Genomic DNA, 23,990 nt, shown 5'->3' on the forward strand with positions numbered 1-23,990 from the left:
GAGATTGGTGGAATTTTCAGAAGGGGATTGGGTCTATTTGAAATTACAGCCTTACAAAATCAAATCCTTAGCCTCAAGACCCTATGCTAAACTGGCTGCAAGGTTCTATGGTCCTTATCAGGTGCTATCTAAAGTCGGTCCAGTAGCCTATAAACTCCTACTACCTTCTCATTCTAAAATTCACCCAGTTTTCCATGTCTCTCTTTTGAAAAAAGCCTTACAGCCCCATCAGCAGCCCCAACCTCTCCCTCCTATGTTGAATGAAGAGTATGAACTCCAAGTAGAACCAGCTGATATAGTAAACTGGCGTGAAGATCAGCAAGGATTAGTGGAAGTTTTGGTCCTTTGGAAGAATCTACCTACTTATGAAAGTACTTGGGAGAGTGCAGCTAAATTGCAGGAACTATTTCCAACTTTTCCCCTTGAGGACAAGGTCATTCTTTTAGGGGGGGGTATTGATACGAATAAAAATAAGTTTGGGAATGTATATGTGAGAAGGAATAAATAGTTAGTTAGTTAGTTAGTTTTCTTTTGAGCTTAGCTGTCATTCTGTTAGAAATTGGAGCCAAAACAGATTACTATAAATAGCAATCTGTTAGGAGCAGTTAGGAGGTTAGGAAGAAATAGAATTGGTTGGACTGATTCATAGGGAATCAGGAATTTTCTTCTCTAAGCTTGTAACATGTTCTTGATTGCGAAATAATACATTCAATTTAGAAACACCTTGATTCTTAATAGCATTCTTCTATTCTATCCCTAATTCCTCTTCTCTGAGTTACCAGTTGTAACAGTGACAAACTCCGATTTTCGTATACAACAGTGAATTGCTAGACCAGAGTTACCAAGACTATGTTTCATCATATGTGGTTGCTATTGTGGCTGTCAAACTTGGACACCAAAAATCATTTTACTTTCCATCTAAATTTATTGACCAGTTCACATAAACTATGTTGGGTTATCGTACAAAATCAATCTTTAAACTTTTGTTCATTTTCCCAACAATTTTTAACTTAATTGGGCTTTAAGACCCAACCAGCCACCATCTTTTAGTAGCTCCTGTATAGTCTGGTGATTTTACATCATTATTTAAACATGTCATCTAAAATTTTTTAATTTCGACTTTACATTGTTATTTTGGTATATAGGCAAATTGTGTGATGCTGTTGAAGTATCAGGAAGAAATGTTATGTCAACATCAAACACGGTGACAACCGAGATTGTCCATTACAGGTAAAGCCGTTAGATACCCTCTCTAATGTGGAATTCCAATAGAAATAGAACAAAGTATGAAGTTTGGTATTGAGTTTGAATGTGATGCTCTTAAGAGGGCATATGATATATATGTAACTTCACAATATGTATATGTATTCGGCAGGTATGGAGAAGAAGCTGCGAAGGCAACAAGTGAAGGACTAGATGCTGCAGGTCATGCTGTAGGGACTGCATGGGCTGCTTTTAAGATTCGGCAAGCTTTTAATCCTAAAAGTGTTCTAAAGCCTACCACCCTGACCAAAGCTGCAGCTAAAGCTGCTGCTGCTGAGTATAGGGCTAAAAAATCCAAATAATTAAAGGAATTACGAGTACTTCTTCAATTAAGGTCTGGCTCTAACTATTCTAACATACAAAGCCACCATTATTCATTACCCACAGATTCTTTTAGACATGTAGAGTTATTGTATTGTATATATATTATTATTATATTATTATAGGTGGCAACATTGATCCAATGATTGGATCATTTCTCTTAACAGTACATACATATGTATGTATGTCTATGTATGGAGGCTGTATTTATGGCTTAAGTGACAAGAACTACGCTCATTTTTTAGCAGAAAAAAAATTATATAAATAGAATAGATTTGTAAGTGTAATTGCAGATTTTTTACATTTATTTATATATTTTTAATTTTAACATGTAATCACTGCTTTCATTGTCATATGGTCTTTGGCATCTTTAGCTGATGCAGACACTAAAAACTTTTGGAGCAAAGGGGGGTATTGAGGTGGCCATTATTGGAGTACCAACTTTTCTGATGATGGTGATGATCTCTTTGCTTTAAATTTATATACACCGCATGCTTACGATTTTCATTGGTTAGACTTTTGGATGGGAAAAGGCAAAAAGCCAGTTCACCCTAATATGAGCCTAGGTGCATAACAAATGACTGACACAACACACAAACTGGCTATATCCCGGACAGTTTATGTAATGTTATATGATTATTTTGAATAAAATGACATGCACGACATATATTAATATTAATAAAAAACGTACCCCTCTTGGTCTTTTGGATATCGTTAACTATTTTTTCAATTATAATATACAAATGCTAGAAAATTACACGTTACTTCTGAATAGTTATGCCCTTCAAACTCCATGCAATGAACTACTAAAGAAACACCACACACTTTATTTTAGCAAAATGAATTGCTTGGAATTGTTTTAGTTAGGTCATATGTAGATAATATGGAAACTCAAGCTCAACAACGAATGCTTTTATGGAAATTTTAAGATGTAAGGAATGAGGAGAACATTATTCTTTCAGAAAATGCTTTATGGATTCTTTTTTTGTTCTAGCTTTATGGAATATTTGTTTGCTGAGCTTGAGTTTTCCAGTAAACAATTGGTGTCTATCTGCATAATGCATTCACCAAATAGAACTTCAAAAAATTGTTTTTAATTTGACTTGTGAGTGAATATGCACTTCACTCCATTCTCATAATTTCATACTGTCCGAATATTTTTCATATCTAGCTATTGTTTGATGGCATGCAACCAATATGTTTGTGCATCAATATACTTGTAAAATTCTATTATTGCCAAGACACACTTTGCAAATTGCAACTATGGAATTTTAATTGGTCCATTATGTCAACTTGGGAAAATGCCTTTTTTTTTTGACACTTGGGAAAATGCCTTTATGCGTGCGTACATATCCCTACATTTGAATATTCTTAATTTAACCAAACTTCACTTTTGTCTCTTTTGTAAAAGTGAGAGAGAGACTCAAGTTAATAAACACTTAAACACATGTGCACAACAACAACAATGCACCACTTGTTTTTAGGTTTACATGAAGATTTGTGTATATCTAAATGATCTGGTTTCTTATTAATTAAGGCCTCTTCTAGTGTGAGTGGAGGTTGTTTGTCATCACAAAGCAGTCCAATCTTTTTCCCTCTATAAACCAAATATTAATTAAAAAGGGCTTAACTAACAGGCTTAGTTTATCAATAATATCCTAATACAGGCCTGGAAGAAGGAAAACACGAAGGGTTTTTGTGTGTTGAAATTTAAGTACAAGTGATTAATCGTACATCAGATAAAAATTGGTTAAATTAATTAATAAAGGATATACAAGAGAGGTGAATGTATAATGTCTCTTATACATAACAATGTGAATTAGTGATTTGGAACACATCTTCCAGAGGACTATTTCTGCTAATTCTGTGCAATGGCGCTAGGCCCACATTCTGATCAACTAAATTTTATCATATAATAACCAACTTCACATATATGGTTTAAATTTGTGATATGAAATAGATCATGCTTTGGATAACACCCATTAACACAATATGCAACTTTGCTCTTTTTGTCTGAACACTAGTAAAAGTCAAAAGTGTCTGAAAGAATAAGAGGTACTAACACAAAGCAGCCACCAAAACCAGACACATAACCCAACTAACCTAGAAATCTAGAATCATACCATTCGATAAAAACAGAGAGCAATATAATTCCGGATGAAAACAAAACATCGCAAAATATTTAAATGAAAAGCTTGACATCATTCATATCTGTCAAAAACCATTGAGTTGGTTAGTTGTCACCACTCACCAGGATACAAAATAGCATGATGAACTAAATGTGAAACATCATGTGGTATTTAAAAATATAAGTGTGATGTCACATATAATCCAGTGGATGATAAAAAAAACGTATAAAAAACTGATTCAGAAAAAATAAATATTTACTAAAATAATAATAATATGACATAATTGTTATTGCAGTTCCATAACTTAATTTCAAGTAACACTTCAATCATTTATGATACACCAATATCATTTTAAAAAAAATAATAGGCTTAATTGCAGTTTTGGTCCCCATATTTTAGCTGAATCGCAAAAGTAGTCTCCTCCTTTTGTTTCTCCTCAGTTTTGATCTCCAAACAAAATTTTGATGCAAAACTTGATGAATTTTCATTTTTTTTAAGTTGTACTGCACCATTTATGATCATATATTTCAGGTACAATTGTTGCAAATGAGATCTTGAGGCATTATGTGACTTAAATAAATGCAAAAAAAACTGAAATTTCATCAAGTTTTGGACCAAAATTATGTTTGAGGGACCAAAACTGAGGAGAAATAAAATAGAAGGACTACTTTCGCGATTCAACTAAAATAGGGAGACCAAAACTGCAATTAAGCCTAAATAATAATAATAATAATAATAATAATAATAATAATAATAATAATAATAATAATAATAATAATAAATAAATAAATAAATAAATAAATAAAACCAACTCCACTCCATCTTTTTTTCCACCTCACCTCATTTTTGTATTTCAATTTCCCTCCTTCTTTTCTCTCTCTACAAAAATCCCTCTCCCCCATTTTTTTTTTGTTTTGTTTTTCCTTTTCTTTTCCTTGCTTCTTCTCACTCGACAATACTCAAACCTTCAACCCTTAGAAGAAATTTAACATCTAAGAGCGTAATTTCTCATACTCCTATAAATTCTCTTAGTTAGGATTTTGGGTTAGAGTTTGTGCCCTAAGAAAGGAGAAGTGTACTCATTTCTTGAGAGTTGTTTATTGAGACTTTTTGAGGTAAATACACAACTCTAATGCTAATATGAATATCTAGAAAAATGTAGTTTTGAGTTAAAAATCTTATTTTATGCTTAGAGTAGATTTAAATGATTTTTATGATTTCCTAAAGTTAGCTAAACTTTAGAATAATTTTTCTAATGTCTTGAGAATATTTCTTTTTACTCAGATTTGTCAATTGAGGTACTCTAAGAGTTGTTGAAGAACAAACTTAGACGATTATCCATAGTTGTGAGTTGACGACGATCATCTTCATATATTTTTATAATGTTATAATTATTATTTTACTTGTTTTCTATGTTAAAGTATTTATTTAAAAATTTGGGAAACACAACTGTTGAAATTTATCTCGATTTCGTCATTTATTTCTTTTAATGGTATTTGTTATATAATATGTTATTAGTTTGAATATTGAATTGTTATGTCATTTAATATGTTTTCCATGAATTACGATTAAACGAGAGATGATTTTTTAAATACATATTTTGAGAAATAGTTGTTATAATTATTAAATCGTTAACAACGTTATGGTGCACATAATTACCTCGTTTTGATTAGGGAAAGTTATCCGTTAGATGAAGCCGCTCCTATGAGAAATGTCATTTTGTAGGAGGAGAGTGCTATCAAAGTGATGTAAGCTCCCTAATTGATGTATGATGATGCGTTGCAGAATTGAGAGGAGAGAGCTATCTGTTAGATGGAGTCACCCCTAAGGAAAAGGCCACCCTTAGGAGGAAAGGGCTATCAATGAGATGGAGCCGCCTCTTAATTCTCAAGAATTTGTATTTTTACTTGTTTGATTTTTTATGATCATTTTAAATATTTCTATCTAAACGACTAAATTATAAGTTTTAAATGATTTTATATGTGTACGTTTTACTTGAGAATTATCTATATTTGAGATTGCATTGTTTAACATAATTTCCACAAAATTATAAAACAATTATTTGTGTCTTTTTGTGTTTCCCTTCTAGTTGATGGTGATTATTGTCTCTTCACTAAGCCTTTGTGATTTACCCCTTCATGTTGTTTAATTTTTTTCTAGATTCACAGGCAGCTGAGTAGCAAGCTGTTAATAGATTCAAGTCTCAATCATATTTGTTTTGGTAGACCTCTTTGATCGATGACCTTTTTTTTGTAAAGTCTGTTGAGTCGTAATGTATTTTGCAGCTATTGGAGTTTAGATAGTCTTTTTGGGAAATGTATTAAACAATCAGATTATGCTCTTTGAAATATGAATTGATTGGGTTAATATTGTAAACAGGGATTTTATAAATTTAGGAATGTGGAACTTACATAGGAGACTCTGTCGAAATTTCGAGTAAAATTATATATATTTTTTGAAATGGTTATTGAGAATGATTTATTTGTTTAATTGTTAAGTTAGTTGATAGGCTTGTCAGGCTAAGAGTATAGTTTGTGCACCGATCACGACGTTTAGTTTTTGGGTCGTGACAATTTATCTATTTTTTTCTCGACTTTTATGTAATTTTAAATAACAATTTGATCATTTATATCTTAAAATATCAACAATATTATCATTTATTTACAAAAATTTAGAAAATTCATCAAAATCTTCAAACAAAATCCATAAAATTCAATACCAATTTTAAAAAAAAATTATATATTCATCAAATGCATAAACTCAAATATTCAAATAAACTCATATTTCTATCTCCAACAACATCAAATTCATCAAATAAATAATGAAAAGATGAGTTTATTTGAAGATTTGAGTTATAAATTTGATGAAATTTACATTATATTGAAGATGGTAATTAATTTTATGGGTTTTGTTTGAAAATTTTGATGAATTTTTTGAATTTGTAAAAGAATGATAACATTGTTGATATTTTAAGACATAAAGGATCAAATTGTTATTTCAAATTAAATAAAAGACTAAATAAAAAAATAAAAAAACAAAGATAAAGGACTCAAAAGTTACATGAAATTAAGTTAAGAGATCGCACTATGTCTAATAATAATTATAGATACAAATCATAACTTATAATACATAAATAATAATGTGTATTTTTATTTGTAAACAAATTATATTTATTCATTCAAATTAATCGAATAAATCAATTGAGAACAAAACAAATACAAATTTACTTAAACTAAAAAAGATAAATATGCAAACAAGCTCACAACATTGAAAAATGCCTACAAATTTGACAAAATTAAAGTGATCATATAATTATGTATCTTAATCTGCAACATTGATAATGTTAAAGTCATTGTTTAGGTCAATGTTAAAGTCTGCAACAAGATGGAAAAATCAAACAACATATATATATATATAGATATAGATATATAAAGATGTAGAGAGATAATTCATGACCAAAAATTGACCCCAAGTCACTCATCTCCTATGATGATGAAGAAAGAGAGGTAGAGAGAAGAAGAGTTTCTTTCTTGCGCTAGTTTTACATGATTCTACCCTGCACCCCACTCCTAAACATGTTACCCCTTAAGGCATAATTTTACCCTTTTAACCATTTATAATAAGTTTCAAAATTGATAGTTTTGAAGTTTCAAATTTTGAAATAAGGATTACATTTCGAAAATTTCCAAATCTAATGTTTTGAAAGTTTCAAAATATGAAAAGTTTTGAAGTTTTTCTATTTTGAAAGTTTTGAATTGTTTGAAAGATTCAAAAATTCTGGAATTTTCTATTTCAAAAGTTTCAAAAATTCTGGAAATTGTCATTTCGAAGCTTTCGAATATTCTAGAAAGAGAGTGAAAAAATGAGAAAATAAAAAAGTTGAAGGTTTTATAGATAGTTATAGGGATGACAATGGGTAGGGTTTGGATAGGGTACTACAGTACCCGTCTCCATACCCGCGATTTAAAAAAATACTCATACCCGTGTCGTATCCTCTTGGGTATCAATTTTAATACCCGTACCCTTACCCTCTGGGTACTTAAGTGTCCGTACCCATACCCGTTACCACACTTTAACTAAAAAAAATCGATAAATAAATGATATTATTGTGATTAAATTTAAAAATTATTCAAATATCTTAAATCCAATTATAAAATATTATAAACCAAAATATTTTCTAACTCAAAACATTTCAAATGAACACTCGTTACAATACATATTTAAATATCTATAATAATATTTTGTGAAGTTGCAACTCATATGACAATATTATTTGAGATAATTGATACAAAGTTGCAAGTATAATTATAAAGTCACGATTAATAAGATATAACTATTAGTTATAAAATCACAATTATTTACCTATTTATCATAATCAGATTCTTAAAAAAATTTCAAACGTTTATGTTTCAATTATAAATATTGTAACAGTCCAATGATATTAATAGATGTTAAAACATAAAAGAAAAAATTAATTAAACTAAACAATAATATAATAAATAAATAAATAACTAAATAAATAATATATTTATATAAGTGCGGGTGCAGGGCGGGGTGGGTACTATAGTACCCGTACCCGCATCCATACCCGCTTAATTTTACGGGTAATTACCCGTCCCCATGTCCATACCTATTATGCAGATTTTTACCCTACCCATTGTGGGTTTTTTTTGCGGGTACCCACTAAGTATGAGTCTAATTGCCATCCCTAGATAGTTAGAAGGACAAAATTGTATGTTCACGATGATTGTGGGGGTGACAAGTTTAGATGTGGCAATATACGGTAGAATATTAGTTTTAAGATGGTGTTAATATGAGATGGTAAGGATCGACCCAACACATATGAAAGTTTAAATCAAATTTGAATACAAGGTATTTTATAGTCTATAATAGTATTTTAATAACATTATTAATTACTTTATAAAAAATAACATTATTAACACTTTGGAGCATAAATTACACTAATATAATGCAGTTAAAGTTAATTGATTTAATATTTGTTGAAACAATATTAATTTTAGATAAGATTTTATTTAATTTTTGAAAACATTTGAATTTGAGGTCTTTTAATTTATTATGTAAATTTTTTGGAGGATTTTTTTGTTAAGCAACTTTTTTTAGGCCTAAATGGCTTTGACAACCTTACCTTTGGACCGACCCAGTAGTGAAGAATGTGTGTAGATGAGAGAAATTTTTACAGGGAATGTATTTTTTAGGAGCATTCAAATTTTTCGAGATAAAGGACCTATTTTGTATAATAAATTAGAAAAAAATTTAAAATGAAGAGATTTCATAAAGTTCGTTGTCAAAGTTAAATTTAGATAAAATGCTCTCTTTACTTTATAAAGTTTGTTGTCTCTATAATTTTTTCAAAATTAAATATTTGCCACTTTATGTTAAAAAAAATTCACATTAGTCTTTATAACTTTTCAAAATTTTGTAAGTTGGCACCTAAAATTTTGCAAGTTGGTCCTTATAAAATTTCAAAATAATCGTTCAATTTTTTTCAAAATTTAATTTTGACCAAAATTTTCATTTTCATTTTCACACAAAAATTGAAATTTATAAAAATGGCTCAATATTAAATGAATAATTCCTCTACTTTATAAAGTTTGTTGTCTCTATAATTTTTTCAAAATTAAATTTTTGACACTTTATGTTAAAAAAAATTCACATTAGTCTTTATAACTTTTCAAAATTTTGTAAGTTGGCACCTAAAATTTTGCAAGTTGGTCCTTATAAAATTTCAAAATAATCGTTCAATTTTTTTCAAAATTTAATTTTGACCAAAATTTTCATTTTCATTTTCACACAAAAATTGAAATTTATAAAAATGGCTCAATATTAAATGAATAATTCCTCTACCTAAACAACAAAAGTTATATATGAATAAATTCAATTAAAATATTTAAATTATTTAAAACTTTAATTTATATGATATTTTCAATTACTCCATCAAATCACATTTTAAGATGTTCTACTTATTTTTTTAAATTCTTTTCATCACTAGTGATCTGGTGCGGTTTCATCCACGAGCCACAAATATCTAAATGGAGTAGAGTTTGTACAAATGGTCGGATTATTTGGTCCATATTTTAGTTTAGGTGGGACTTGAAAAAATGGGTCGAGCTGATCATTGGTTCATGTAGCTCACTCATATTAGATAAATCGATTTCAATAAAGAAAATTTATTTTTTCATCTTCAATTTTTTTTTAAAAATTCTTAAATTTTATTCGGATTGATTAATCTAGAAGTGTATTTTATATGTCCGAATTAATCAATTCAAATATATATTTTGTATATTTAAAAATATTAGGTGTAAAAGAAAAACACTCTTCAATAAATTATAATGAAATAACAAAACAACTCATACTAAACTGATTTATTCTTGTTGATTAGGCCAGTCAGTCAAGTCAAGGGTTGGTTCATTTGACAACTATATTATTGGAAATGTTATTTTACAATTAAAACACTAATGATTATGCTACACCACTTATAGAGTAGTGCACCTTATTATACACATAGCTTATATCTTATTGGAGGAAGCATCATCATAATTGAAAAAGAGTGTGGGTCTCACAGCACCAAATTCAGAGCATCAAAACCCAAACATAGAAAGTTCTTTGGTTGTGGTTTCTTCCATTTGTTCCCATCCCATAGTAATAGCCACAACAAGTGTATGATTCAAAACAAGCCAACCGTTCTACTGGGCCAAGCCAAGGGACACAGCATATAAAAGGAAGTGGCAAATGTAATAATATGCCAATAAAACATAGATAAGGGCATCCGGAATAAAACACCACAACCCTCTCCTTTTTTCTAGGTCAATATCCTCCTTATAATTGGGTGAATCTATATAAAAACACACAATTCTCTTCACACTCGTCATTTGCAGTTATACTCTCTTTAGAATATAATACAATCAAAACAATGAATGAAATCATGTATTTAATATCAAATTAGGACTGAATACATTAATTTTCTATTTATTTTTTTAGTTAATATTTCATTTTAGAATGAAATAATATAAGACTACATCTTAACATTGCTATAATTAAAAAATTAAATTTTTTTGTTTAAATTTAATAGTCTATAGAAGTGTAATCTCACACTACAATTTTAATATACCAAATTTCAATATTTACATTTTTATTGTGAAATTAATAACTTTCACTTTTACGTACAAAAATTATTTTAGTCTTTAAAAGTAGATGACGTTATTATTTTGATTTCTAACTAAGTGAAAAAATTTAAATTAATTCTCGAAGCATCAAAATGTTTACCAATTTAGTTTACGATGTTATAGTATATTTTTTGACAATAAAATTATTTCTTTAACCGATTTTTACAATATTAAATTATATATTTTAAAAATTTATTTTGATTAGATGATTAATTTTAATTTTTGGTTAACTCGAAGATTGAGACAACATCCTAGATCTTCAAACCTAAAACAATAATTTACCTCAAATTTGAAAATGACGTAAAAGTAGAAGCAGCATTATTAAAAAACACAAATCAAAACGTTTCTATACTTTTCTGTACATATTTTATTTACTAAACTTTATCGAAATTCATAAAAGAAAGAAAAATTAACACAAAATTTTAATATAATTATTACGTGTAAATCTAATTCCATTATGTCCGAGACACATGTTGGATTGGTACTTTATAAGCTCATAATATAACACCTTTCAAGTAACATAACAGTGAATTAAAAGCAGCAGAAGACAAAAGACCAAACTTGTTCTGTATGTTCACCAAGTTCAATTTCTCCTATGGCTACCAAGTGCATGCATGTTTTTGATAGATTTTTGTGTTTTGTCACTTCTTGGAAGAAAAGTAACACACCAACTAGTAGAAGAAATTTCCAAAGAGATGTGGAGAAAGAAGAATTCCAATATACTAGTACTCAATGTCTCTCATCTTATTACAGTGTCTTTGTGGTTCGCTTAGCAATCATGGTTAGTTATATTTTTATTTGAGTGTTATAGTTTTTGTGGAGAGACATTCATTCATAAATTTATTACATAAAGGAAATGCTATTTGAACATCAATTTGCCACAGCAAAATTTGATAACTTAGTTCATACATGTGGTTAATGAAGTGTTAGATTTGATTAATAGATATATCAGGTATTGTAACTTAGTAACCATCTACTGAACTTTATTGATTAACCACAAATTTAAAAATGATTAACCTTGATTTGTAAGGGTTCAAATCTATATGTAGTTGGAATATCTAAAATAGTGGTTAATAATGTTCAAATTCGTGATTAATTAAGTTGATGCTTAATAATGTGTCTCGTTGAATTGTGTTAACCACATGTGTGATGAACTATGTTAATCCTTTAAAATATTGTCGAATTTTGTTGTCCCAAATTGATGTTGAAATTACGTTTGTATTTATTAATACTAAAAGAGAGCCATTGTTATTGAAGGATTAGAGTAGACCCTTTGTTGTGAAGATAAATAAAAACCCAATTTGTTGGATTAATAAGCCATTATTTTTCTCTATATAGGTTATGCTAGCTATCTTGATTGGTCTACTCACTTTCCTAACATGGCATTTCACAAAGATTTATACAACAAAGTCTCTAAATAGTTTGGCTTATGACCTGCGTTACGAACTTCTACAACGTCCGATTTTGAGGATGTGGAACATTTTGAACTCTACTGCTGAAATCACAAGTGCTCAAGTTAAGCTTTCTGAGTATGTTATCAGAAGCCACAGTAATCTAGCCAATCAAGCTGAACACGTTGAGGTTGGTTGTAATGTTATTTATTCATTGTACTCTTGCTATGCTATATATGTTGGAATTTAAATACCATTTACACTTAGGACATGTTTAGATTGACCTATTTGAGCTTACCTGCTGGCATATGAGACTGTCTGAGACAACTTATAAAAATAGCTTACAACATGTTCAACTTATTTTCATAAGCTCTTCATGATAGCTTATGAAAATGGCTTATAACTTATATAAAAACAATTTGACTATATTTTATCTCTGGTTATATAAATAGCTCATACATAACCACTTATATGCTAGTGGTTTGCTTATTTGTATTGTTTCATTTTTCAGAAGATGTATGAAGCCATGAGGGCTGTAACATGGGCACTTTTTGCTAGCCGAAAAGCTCTCGACTCAATAACTGTCAAATATAGCAACGGTTTTGTCCAGGCATTTCATAGAGACTTGAAGGATAATAACACATTTTACATTTACACTGATCTTGCATATAATGAAACCAATTCATTAACAGCACATAAAGTTTTGAATGATAAAGACATTCATGGAAACAAGTCTACGATTTGGTACCGAGAACAGCTTGATCCTGTCAGTGGCGAGAAGATAGGAAACGCAATGCAAATTGCACCAGAAGACTCAATAAGTATAGCTGGCCTATCCCAAGTACCTGACGGCGTAGCTTCGTGGCATGTTGCTGTGAGCAAGTTTACAGATTCGCCGTTACTTTCTGCAGCATTGCCAGTATGGGATTCTTCTAATAAGACCATTGTTGCAGTTGTTGGAGTTACAACTGCACTTTATAGTGTAGGACAGTTAATGATGGAACTAGTTGATAAACACAGTGGTCATATGTATTTGACCTCTCAAAAAGGCTATTTGCTTGCAACTTCCACAAATGACCCACTACTGACAAATTCAACAAAGCCACCGAAGCTTAAGATGGCCGTTGATTGCGATAACAAAGTGATAAGAGAAGGAGCTCGGTGGCTAGAGAAAACCTATGGGAACAATTCTCCTCCAAGTCATGAGGTTCGTGTAGAGAATGCCAGACTAGGCCACCAACAATATTACATTGACTCGTTCTTCCTAAACTTGAAGAGACTTCCTCTGGTACATTTTAAGACACTTTCATTTGATCTTATATTTAGTATTGACATTTAAAATTTTACAATGATGTATAGATAAGTAAGTCATAAATTTTACACACTGACAATAACTAATGGTCATGTCAGCTCTGTAACATTACACATCATTGAAATAACAGTCAATTTTAGATGAAACTAAACACATGGACTATTTTGGACTTTCTTTTCCTGGAGGACTATTTTGGGCCGCGCTATTTTTTGTCAGGGACTGATTTGTATACTTACTCTATAATTTATAAATTTTGATTGGCTTAACCTTTGTGCAGGTGGGTGTAATAATCATACCAAGAAAGCATATCATGGGTCAGGCTGATCAAAGAGCCTTCAAAACATTGGTTATTCTGATATCTGCTTCATTGTGTATTATTGCCATTGGATGTGTTTGCATTTTGATATTGACAAATGGAGTATCAAAGGAAATGAAGCTAAGAGCAGAACTAATCAGTCACCTCGAAGCAAGAAGGAAGGCAGAGGCATCAAGCAACTATAAAAGCCAATTTCTTGCAAATATGAGGTTGGTTTTTCTAGTTCTATGTTTCTATAGCGTAGAAGAACTTTAACAAATCGCTATGGTTATGCTCTTGTGTGTTCACAAGTGTTACTCTTCAATAGCATTTTCTTGAATGCATTACAGCCATGAACTGAGGACACCGATGGCAGCAGTAATCGGGTTACTTGACATTCTTATGTCTGACGATCACCTCACAAACGAACAATGTGCAACCATTACTCAAATAAGAAAATGCTCAACTGCATTGCTCCGTTTACTCAACAACATATTGGATCTAAGCAAGGTGATATATTATATAAGCTAAGGCTTTTTCTCAAATAAACTCTAGTCTCATGCTTATAGCAATTACTGAAATGAATACCATTGTGGCGAAACTGCACTCATTCCAAAAAGACTTCTCTAATATTTTATAGCACATAGGTGGAATCTGGAAAACTTGTCCTAGAAGATGCAGAATTTGACTTGGGAAGGGAACTTGAAGGGCTTGTAGATATGTTTTCTGTACAATGCATTAACCACAGTGTAGAAACTATTTTAGACCTTTCTGGTATGAATCTTAATTTGATTGCATAAGATCATAGGTGGTTATAAATCTCTACTACAAATTTCTGATCCATCTAGTTAATTTTCTGCAGACGATATGCCAAAGCTAGTTCGCGGAGATTCTGCTAGAGTAGTTCAAATTTTTGCGAATTTGATCAACAACTCAATCAAGTTTACTCTATGTAAGCCAAACTTTTTCTTTTAGCATATTTCTTGAAAAATTCAAAGATTTATCAAACGGTATCAACGAAGCACTTAAAATCTGATGGAAGACTAATCTTAACTCTTTCATATGGTTTACAGCTGGTCACATTATTCTGAGAGGATGGTGTGAAAACTCAAATTCTTATGATGATATTGAAAGTTTTACTCGGGAGCAGAAGAAATTGGGATGTTCGCAGAAGATCAGAACGAAACAACATGAAAACCATGCAAAGAAGAGTTCTAATAGTGATAACAAAATGATCCTTTGGTTTGAAGTTGATGACACAGGCTGTGGTATGATTCAAAATAACTAGTCTAGAAAAACTTCATTGAAAATGAAAACTACCCCTTTTGTGGTAAAAGAAAAACCAGTTTTAGGATAAATTATAATGATTTGCTTCCAATGTTTTTGACATTTTTATGGCTAACAAATATTATTTTTTTAAACTAAAAGTTCATATCAACCGTGCATATGTAGGTATTGATCCAAGTAAATGGGATTCTGTGTTTGAAAGCTTTGAGCAAGCTGATCCGTCAACTACTAGACTGTAAGTAATTTAGATATTTAACAAAAACTATACAAGTCTTTCATTGTAACTGATTTTTCAAATTAATGAAACCTTTATCCAATAGTTTAAAAAGCCTTTGGAATGTGGCTACAGAATTAAGGAGTTCTTAAACTCTTTTTTTTCATTTCAGGCATGGAGGCACTGGTCTTGGTCTTTGCATTGTCAGATCCCTGGTGAGTAAGACCATTAAAATATAAATAACACACATGTACTACATTTGTGCCTAACTATAAGCTCTATTTTGAAAATAATTGTCCGTAAATATAAACCTCATTTCAAGTTACTAGAAACATTTATTTATTTATTTTCTAAATATACCCTTAATTAATACTCCTAAGTAAAAAACCAAAATAAAACACATCTACATACAAAAAAGTATTTTAGGATATTTATACACCAAATGGACACATTGAATACACTATCTATAAATAGGGATTGAGTTAGTAATTAAATCATGTAAAAAGGTGAAGCTTATATCAGTTGCAATGTTTTTTATAAGCAATGTCTGTTGCATGTTAACATGAGCAAGAAAATCATGACCTTTATTTAGCATAGTAGGCTTTTCTTGTCAAGTTCCATAAACTTACTTACATTCGTCCTTTCTCTTCCTTAAATGATATGAATATGATAAGTTGTATATAATTTCATTTGATCTCCTTATTAGTACTCTTTGGTGACAGGTTAATAAGATGGGTGGAGAAATCAAGATTGTCAAAAAGGACGGTCCAGGAACACTAATGCGATTATACCTGTGTCTCAATGCACCCGTGGATGCCACAGAACAACATTGTCAAGTAGATTTTGCTAACAATGGCTTAGTGGTGAGTAGAATCAGTCACCTTGGCACCACTGCACTGAGTTGATTACAAAAGATAATAATAAAGCAGGAACTGAAATAAGAAGTGTCAATGCAGGTACTTCTTGCACTACATGGCAACATGAGTCGCATAATTACATCTAAGTGGTTACAGAAAAACGCAGTGGTCACTATCGAGGCATCTGAATGGAATGGATTAACACAAATTCTTAGAGAACTATTTAATGCAAGAACTTCAACTCATAACAATGACTTTGATTCACATTATGCATCTCATGAGGTCATGAAGTCTAAATTTCTGAGCATACAAGAGTTGACAAATCCAACATTTCTCATTGCTGTTGATATTGATCTACTTGACTTGAGCACTGATATATGGAAGGAACAACTTAACTTCCTTCACAAGTACTCCGCGAGAGCGAGATTCGTATGGTTACAAAATTACGACTCCGGTAATACCATAAAGACGGAGCTTCGCAAGAAAGGATATATACTAACAGTCAATAAACCTCTTTACAAAACAAAGATGATTCATATTTTGGAAGATGTCATAAAGGAAAGAAATTTTGGGCTACAAAAGAAAAATATGATTATTCCGAGAACTACAACGAAAGAGGGTGATTTGCATGAGAGTTTTGAGATTGATTATTCTCATTGTGATGCTGCAAGCTCAGATGGTTCTGACATATATGAAGATAAACAAAAAGAAGAAGTAGTTAGATTCCATCCATCATCACAATACCAGATAAATAACTGCTTCTTAGGATTAACTCATGAAAATAAGGAACATAATGATCCTAGGAAAGAAGTAACATTTTCGATAGGAGAAAAAGGCGAGGATTCTGGATGTGGTGAAACATCATGTAGGGTCAGTGGCTCAAGTAAAGCTGTGAATGGAAAGAAATCTCTTGAAGGTCTAAGGATATTGCTTGCAGAAGATACACCAGTAATTCAAAGGGTTGCTACCATAATGCTTGAAAAAATGGGAGCCATTGTCGTTGCTGTAGGTGATGGACAACAAGCAGTGGATGCTCTGAATAGTATGTTTGGTGTTGAAGATTGTAGAAAAGAGTCTCTCCTTAAAGAAAGAAACACAAGAACATCTCAAACTGAGATTCTATGTTTGCCTTCATATGATTTGATCCTAATGGATTGTCAGGTATGTGTGTACGACATGTAATGCTTTACTAGTATATTTAAACCATGTTTAGATAAACAACTTAATTAAGCGCTTTTGTCATATAAGTGCTTATATGTAAGTTATTTCTATAATAAAAGATATAATAAAGTCAAATTATTTTTATATAAATTATAAGCTATTTTCATAAGCTATCTAGCAGAACTTATAAAAATAAGTTTAAAACAACTTATGGTATGGATATGTCATAAGTTGTTTATATAAGTTCTCCAAAACAATCTCACAAATTCTTATACCAATTGATAAGGTCTAGTGTGGGTAAACAACTTAATTAAGAGTTTATAGCATAAGCCCTTATCATATAAGTGCTTATGTATAAGCTATGTTTATAACAAAATGTTAGGATATAAGATCCTAACACAAGATAAAATAAAGTCAAATTATTTTCATATAAGCTATCTTGGAGAGTTTATAGAAATAAGTTGAAATTAAATCATCGACATGTCATGAGTTGTTTCAATAAACTCTTTCAAGCAGTCTCACAAGTCACAAGTGTTTATGTCAATAGATAAACTAAAATAAATCTATCCAAACATGCCCTTAGTAGCTCATTATTGCTAATACAAGAAAACCAAGTGTAATTACTATTGAAACAATGCTAAAGAATGGAACCTCAATATGTTAAGTTTTACTACAAGAAGTAAATATCATGCTGTATATTTTTTTAGTTTGATCTTTCTGATTCCTTATTTGTGTTTGTGAAATAATGCAGATGCCAAAGATGGATGGGTATGAGGCAACAAAAGAAATAAGAAAATCAGAAGAGGGAACTGGTTTCCACATTCCAATTGTTGCACTTACAGCTCATGCAATGTCATGTGATGAAGCTAAATGTTTGGAAGTGGGTATGGATGCTTATTTAACTAAGCCAATTGACTTTAAACTTATGGAGTCTACCATTCTTTCACTCACAAAGAAGGAAACATTGACATCTGAAAAGTGAGGACATGATCATGCTAACAAAGAATTGGACCTAGATAGAGCCTAGAAAATATAAACATAAGAAAACATGTCTTAACGGATGAACATTGACACAAACATCGATACTGGACACAATACTAATATATAGATGCGGATAATAATTTGAAAAGATAGAAGTGATTGAATGTACTGCACATGTGTTGGTGTCAGACACAGACGTATGTTTGAACTGAACATGACTTCAATTTGAAGTTGCCGTACTTACTACATACATAAGTCTTAACACATGAATTCCAGCATTTTTCCTGAATTAACTCATTTGTACAACAAATGAATGAAGCTTGTTGTTGTCACAAATTAGGGTTTGATGCCCTTTTTGCTTTGATATTTCTCGGTATAAATAATCGTTACAACATTTATATCTAATAATTACAAATTAAGAGGATCAAATCAAATCCTGATTTGTCTAACTAATTTTAGGAAAGTTGATAAATATAATTATAAATTATTATTTATTTCCTGATTCACATCCCCCCTCAAATTGATGCGGCTGGTCAAGAAACATCAATTTGCTAACTAGAAACTGATGGCGCGGGCGAGGAAAAACTTTGGTAAGAATGTCTGCAACTTGAAACAGAGTATTGATGTGAGGGATGAATATAATCTGATTATCATAGGCCTCACGATATAGTGACAATCTACTTCAATATGTTTGGTGCGCTCATGAAAAATAGGATTTGCAACAATTTGTATAGCACTTGTATTGTCGGCATAGAGAGACGTCGGCTCTGTTTGAGGGAATCCAAGTTCAGCTAAAAGATCACGAAGCTAAATTATCTCAGAACAAGCAGTAGACATAGTACGATACTCTGATTCTGTAGAGGATTTAGAGACTCTTGTTTGTTTCTTACTTTTCCATGATATCAGTGAAGAACCGAGAAACATGCACCAACCGGTGACTGATCGCCGAGTGTCGGGATACCCTGCCCAATCAGCATCACTATAGGCAATCAATTTGGGAACTGTGCCAATGGGAAAGAAGAGACCTTGTTGAGAGGTACCTAGCAAATAGCGAATTATGCGACGAACTGCTGCCAAGTGAAGGTGGCGAGGAGAGTGCATGAACTGACTTACTTGTTGAACAGCAAATGATATGCCAGGGCGAGTAATTGTCAAATAATTAAGACTACCCACAAGTTGTCGATACAATAAGGGATCCGACAATAGATCACCCTCATCGCGGTGATATTTCACATTAACCTCAAGAGGAGTATCTACCGGATTAGCTGAGTGGACGCCCGCCATAGAAATAAGGTACGTCGCATACTTATGTTGATGAAGAAATATACCCTTTGAGGTAGAATGAACCTCAAGGCCAAGGAAATACTGCAAGTTTCCAAGATCTTTCATATGAAATGCAGTTTGCAATTGATGTTTAAGTTCTTGGATAGATGCCTGGTCAGATCCAGTAATAACCATATCATCAACATAAAGGAGGAGTAGAACAATGCCTGTAGATGTGCGATGAATAAATAAGAGGAGTCATGTTGACTCTGAATGAAGGAGAAACCAAGTAAAGTGGAACGAAATTTCTCATACCATGCTCTACGTGTTTGTTTCAAACCATATAAAGAGCGTTTGAGCTTGCACACACCATGAGATGAAGAAAATAGATCATGAGATCACCATGAAGAAATGCATTCTTCACATCCATTTGATAAAGAGTCCACCCATTAGAAGCAGCTATAGAGAGTACAGTGCGAAGAGTTGTCATTTTGGCTAGAGGAGTCATATAAATATCTTCAGTGAGATCACCGTGAAGAAATGCATTCTTCACATCCATTTGATAAAGAGTCCACCCATTAGAAGCAGCTATAGAGAGTACAGTGCGAACAGTTGTCATTTTGGCTACCGGTGCAAATGTCTCATCATAATCAATTCCATATTCCTGTTTGTTTCCTAAGGCAACCAATCGAGCCTTGTACCGATTCAAGGACCCATCAGAATTCAATTTAATAGAATACACCCATTTACAGTCTATGGGTTTGATATGAGGAGGACAAAAGACAATATCCCATGTGAAATTCTCTTGAAGAGCCTGAAGTTCCTCATTCATTGCTTTTATCCAGCGCACATCTTTAACAGCATGTGAGTAACAAGTAGGAATAGATATGCTAGAGAGAGATGCAGACAAAGAAGCATGTGAGGAATTATACCTGTCTGGTGAATATTTATCGGGTGCGCGAGACGCTCTGCTAGAACGTTGTGGTGCAACCGCAACAAGATCAGGTGGCGGATCAGGGTCGAGAAGGGGGGTTATAACCTGTTGTTTGTGTTTTCTAACATATACATTTCCTGGTTTAAAACGTTCTATAGATTGAGGCATAGTAGAAAAATTGGGAAGAATAGCAATATCATTCATGGCATGAGAAAGACAGTGAAACATAAATTGATTATCAAAAAATGTTACGTTCCTAGAAATGCGAAAGCGCTGGTTAGAAACATCATAACACACAAAACCCTTATGAGAGTTACTATACCCCATAAATGCGCATTGAGCAGATTGTGCTCCAAGTTTATGTCTTTCAAATGGAGGTAGGTGAACAAAACACACACATCCAAAAGTATGTATATCACTATAATCAGGCTGAATTTTAAAAAGACGAAAAAAAGGGGAGTCAAGATCAATAACTGTAGAAGGAAGACGATTAATCAGGAAGACAGCTGTGGAAAGAGCCTCCACCCAAAATCGAGATGGTACAGAAGCTTGAAGAAGAGGACCCATCAGAATTCAATTTAATAGAATACACCCGTTTACAGCCTATGGGTTTGATATGAGGAGGACAAGAGACAATATCCCATGTGAAATTCTCTTGAAGAGCCTGAAGTTCCTCATTCATTGCTTTTATCCAGCGCACATCTTTAACAGCCTGTGAGTAACAAGTAGGAATAGATATGCTAGAGAGAGATGCAGACAAAGAAGCATGTGAGGAATTATACCTGTCTGGTGAATATCTATCGGGTGCACGAGACGCTCTGCTAGAACGTCGTGGTGCAACCGCAACAGGATCAGGTGGCGGATCAGGGTCGAGAAGGGGGGTTATAACCTGTTGTTTGTGTTTTCTAACATATACATTTCCTGGTTTAAAACGTTCTATAGATTGAGGCATAGTAGAAAAATTGGGAAGAATAGCAATATCATTCATGGCATGAGAAAGACAGTGAAACATAAATTGATTATCAAAAAATGTTACGTTCCTAGAAATGCGAAAGCGCTGGTTAGAAACATCATAACACACAAAACCCTTATGAGAGTTACTATACCCCATAAATGCGCATTGAGCAGATTGCGCTCCAAGTTTATGTCTTTCAAATGGAGGTAGGTGAACAAAACACACACATCCAAAAGTATGTAAATCACTATAATCAGGCTGAATTTTAAAAAGACGAAAAAAAGGGGAGTCAAGATCAATAACTGTAGAAGGAAGACGATTAATCAGGAAGACAGCTGTGGAAAGAGCCTCCACCCAAAATCGAGATGGTACAGAAGCTTGAAGAAGTAAGGTGCGCGTTACATCAAGCAAATGACGATTCTTACGTTCTGCCATTCCATTTTGTTGGGGGGTATTTGGACATGATCGTTGAGACAAAATACCTTTTTGCTGAAGATACTCCTGAAACTCATGAGACATATACTCACCACCAGAGTCAGAGCGAAAAATTTTAACACTTGTTTGAAATTGAGTTTCAACATATGTTAGAAATTTCTTAAACATAGAAAACACTTCAGATTTGAACCGAAGAAAATATATCCAAGTAAAACGACTGTAATCATCAATAAATGTGACAAAATATTTATAGTGAGCATGAGAAGTTACAGGAGACAGTCCCCATACATCACTATGAATCATCTCAAAACACGTGGAAGCACGATGAGCACTAGACGGAAAAGGAAGTGTTTTACTTTTAGCCAATTTGCAAACAGAACATGGCACAGAGGCATTAGAAACAACATTTTTATTTCCCAATAAACCAGTTTTAACTAAATGAGACAAAACAGTAGAGTTTGGATGACCCAATTTTCTATGCCAATCCTCATAAGAATTCAAAACACTATTACAAGCAAGAGATAAATGATTGAAAATAAATTGAAGTGGAAACAATCTTCCCACTTTAGGCCCCTTCGCGATCACCTTCCCCGACACCTGCTCCTGCACAAGACAACCATCACGAGAAAAATTAACATTACAATTGTTGTCCACCAATTGTCCAACAGACAATAAATTGGAAGCAAGTCCAGGTGATACAAGCACATCCCGAAAATCAGAGTTGATATCACCAACATTAGTGATAGAAATAGTATTACCATCAGCAATTTGAATTTTCTGATTACCATGATAAGAATGTAAATTGTGCAAGAATTTAGAAGAACCCGTCATGTGATTGGATGCACCAGAATCAAGAAACCATGGATTCGAAACATTAGAAGACTTACCCTGAATTCCCAAGGCTGAAAGAGCATAAAGTACCATTTGTTGAATCATTTTGGGCTGTAGAGCACCACCATTAGAGGCACTAGGAATGGAAGGACCAATTGCAGAGCTCTTAGTGGCATGGAATGCCTGCACAGAATGTTGTGTTGGTCGTGGAGGGCGCGTGGGACAATCAGAGATAATATGACCTTGTTTCTTGCAATAATTACAAAATTTCATATTATAACTACGAGCGACATGTCCAAACTGTTTACACGAGAAACATTGGACTTGTCGCATATCACGACCTTTACCTCGGCTTTGAGCAGCATATGCAACAGGTTCAAAAGTGACAACATCATGAGACATGGTTCCTTGATTAAAGAGACGTTGTTCCTCTCGGAGAAGTTCACCAACACGTGTATCCAAAGAAGGAACAGGATTTCTGTTCAGCAAAGCACCTCTAACAACCTCAAATTCTGGACGAAGTTTCATGAGAAACTGATCCCGCTTGCTAGTGTCATACACAGCTTGGACATCCGCGAGAGAAGTCTTGGGAACCGCAGCAAATAGAATAGCAGAGTGTTCTGTCCATAAATTCAAAAATTCAGAATAATATTCTTGAATTGACAAATTACCTTGTTTGTAGTTGGCTAACTCTAGCTCCAAATGAAAACGTTTGGCCGTATTGTCTTGGTTGTAGATACGCTTCAAATAGTTCCACATTTCTTGAGCAGTTGAAAAAGAGCGCAAATTATTGATCATATGAGGATCAATAGTATTGAGAATCCAAGAAATAATCTGAGCATCTTTGATTTCCCATGCATCTAAGGCAGTTTTCTCTATCGGTGCTTTCGAAACCCCATCAAGGTGACTCCATAATCCTTTTCCTTTAACATACATTTTGAATTGAAATTCCCAAGCAGCGTAATTCTTGCCAGTAAAACGGACACAAAAGTTGTCTCTTTCTTTTTCAGAAGCCATGAGTTTGCATGTGCACAAAAAAATATATATTTGTAGACTTTTTTTTTTTTTGTTAATGTGCAGAAAAAAAAAATCACAGCCTTAGGCAAGCAAAAAGAAAGGTGGAATTAAATCAGGAGTAAGCAAAAAGAAAGCCGTAAGCCAAAAAGAATTACCCAAG

The 23,990-nt window shown here is 32.5% G+C and overlaps 2 protein-coding genes across 3 annotated transcripts in view; both read left to right on the forward strand.

Moving 5' to 3' along the window:
* LOC101497465 (protein EARLY-RESPONSIVE TO DEHYDRATION 7, chloroplastic) overlaps positions 1–1,883 on the forward strand; it is a 9,238-nt gene extending 7,355 nt beyond the window's left edge. The window contains exons 3-4 of one of the 2 annotated variants that reach the window (XR_003474016.2): positions 1,146–1,230; positions 1,376–1,513. Coding sequence is in view for 1 of the 2 variants with exons in the window: in XM_004509316.4 (XP_004509373.1) it covers positions 1,146–1,230; positions 1,376–1,565 (275 nt within the window). In the remaining variant the exon portion in view is untranslated. Of the gene's footprint in view, positions 1–1,145; positions 1,231–1,375 lie in introns of both variants that reach the window. The other variant, XM_004509316.4, reaches the window with a different exon arrangement.
* Positions 1,884–11,386: 9,503 nt separating this feature from the next.
* On the forward strand, positions 11,387–18,761 carry LOC101498117 (histidine kinase 1-like). Its single transcript, XM_004509318.4, has 13 exons — positions 11,387–11,678; positions 12,236–12,478; positions 12,800–13,576; positions 13,878–14,125; positions 14,246–14,405; positions 14,543–14,669; positions 14,758–14,847; positions 14,969–15,163; positions 15,348–15,417; positions 15,569–15,611; positions 16,119–16,259; positions 16,353–17,414; positions 18,166–18,761. The coding sequence occupies exons 1-13, from the start codon at positions 11,493–11,495 to the stop codon at positions 18,394–18,396; spliced, it is 3,573 nt and encodes a 1,190-aa protein (XP_004509375.1). The 5' UTR covers positions 11,387–11,492; the 3' UTR covers positions 18,397–18,761.
* Positions 18,762–23,990: the final 5,229 nt, after the last annotated feature.

This window comes from Cicer arietinum, chromosome 7 (assembly GCF_000331145.2).
Source record: "Cicer arietinum cultivar CDC Frontier isolate Library 1 chromosome 7, Cicar.CDCFrontier_v2.0, whole genome shotgun sequence".
Classification (NCBI taxonomy): Eukaryota; Viridiplantae; Streptophyta; class Magnoliopsida; order Fabales; family Fabaceae; genus Cicer; species Cicer arietinum.

What these genes read in the sequence shown, in the direction of transcription:
- LOC101498117 (XM_004509318.4), top strand. Translation starts at nt 11,493, where the DNA reads ATGGCTACCAAGTGCATGCATGTTTTTGATAGATTTTTGTGTTTTGTC. An exon ending in ACTTGAAGAGACTTCCTCTG is followed by an intron (nt 13,577 to 13,877) that starts GTACATTTTAAG and finishes ACCTTTGTGCAG; the next exon opens with GTGGGTGTAATAATCATACC. An exon ending in ACATATTGGATCTAAGCAAG is followed by an intron (nt 14,406 to 14,542) that starts GTGATATATTAT and finishes TATAGCACATAG; the next exon opens with GTGGAATCTGGAAAACTTGT.